The 883-nt window shown below is 49.6% G+C and overlaps 1 protein-coding gene across 1 annotated transcript in view; it reads left to right on the forward strand.

The window, feature by feature from the left end:
* Nucleotides 1–883, forward strand: part of C2CD3 (C2 domain containing 3 centriole elongation regulator) — a 34472-nt gene that overhangs the window by 13576 nt on the left and 20013 nt on the right. Inside the window, exon 7 of the mRNA XM_031064781.1 lies at nt 64–236. Within this exon, the coding sequence (XP_030920641.1) occupies nt 64–236 (173 nt within the window). The remainder of the gene's footprint in view (nt 1–63; nt 237–883) is intronic.

Raw genomic sequence — 883 nt, forward strand, 5'->3', positions numbered from 1 at the left:
CTCAGAGTTGACTTCTGTGCAGTTTGAGAGAAATGTTGATGCTGGTTTTTTGTGTCCTACCAGGTATTATTACCCAAATGTCAGAGACCAGCTGGTTGCCAAAGGGGCCCTGCCTTTGTCACGGCTCTGTGCCATGGTGACTCTGCAGCACCGCGAAGAAATAGGGATTCAAACTTTTAACCTTCCCTTGGTCCCCCGGAGTGATTCCTCAGAGCAATTTCATCTGCGGTCTTCAGGTGAGCACAGCTTGTGGGCTTTCCCTTCGGGTGGTAAAGCCAGGCTCAGCTGAGGAAACCTCTGAGCAGCAGAACAGTATTTGATGGTGTGTTAGCAAAGGACAAAGGAAATGACCTCAAGTTGTGCCAGGGAGATTCAGGTTTGATATTAGGGAAAATCACTTCCCCCAAAGGGCTGTCCAGTCCTGGCACAGGCTGCCCCAGGCCATGGTGGAATCCCCATCCCTGGCAGGATTTAATAGGTGTGTGGATGTGGCACTTAGGGACAGGGAGGAGTGGTAGCCTTGGCAGTACTGGAGGAATGATTTGTCTCCATGATTTTATGGGTCTTTCCCAGCCAAACCAGTTTTGATTCTGTTTAAAGTTCTGTCAAATTCTATAAAAGTATGTTTGCCTCCAGGGCAAATAAAAATAGGGATTTGCATTAGCAATTGAAACCAACCAGGAGTGGTTTTCCTCCCAGCTTTCACTAACACCATAATGAGTAAAAAATTAGTGATTAAACAGGGGAAACCCTCAAACTGTCAAAAAATTGCGAGTCAGCCCCCAGGCTTGCAGTGCTCAAGGTTGGCCACGGGAGGGCGACACTGCGGCCTGCAGTATTGGGGTGCGGCCACAGGAGGGCGACACTGCGGCCTCGCAGCCTG

The sequence above is a fragment of the Geospiza fortis genome, unplaced genomic scaffold, assembly GCF_000277835.1.
Source record: "Geospiza fortis unplaced genomic scaffold, GeoFor_1.0 scaffold1532, whole genome shotgun sequence".
Lineage (NCBI taxonomy): Eukaryota > Metazoa > Chordata > Aves > Passeriformes > Thraupidae > Geospiza > Geospiza fortis.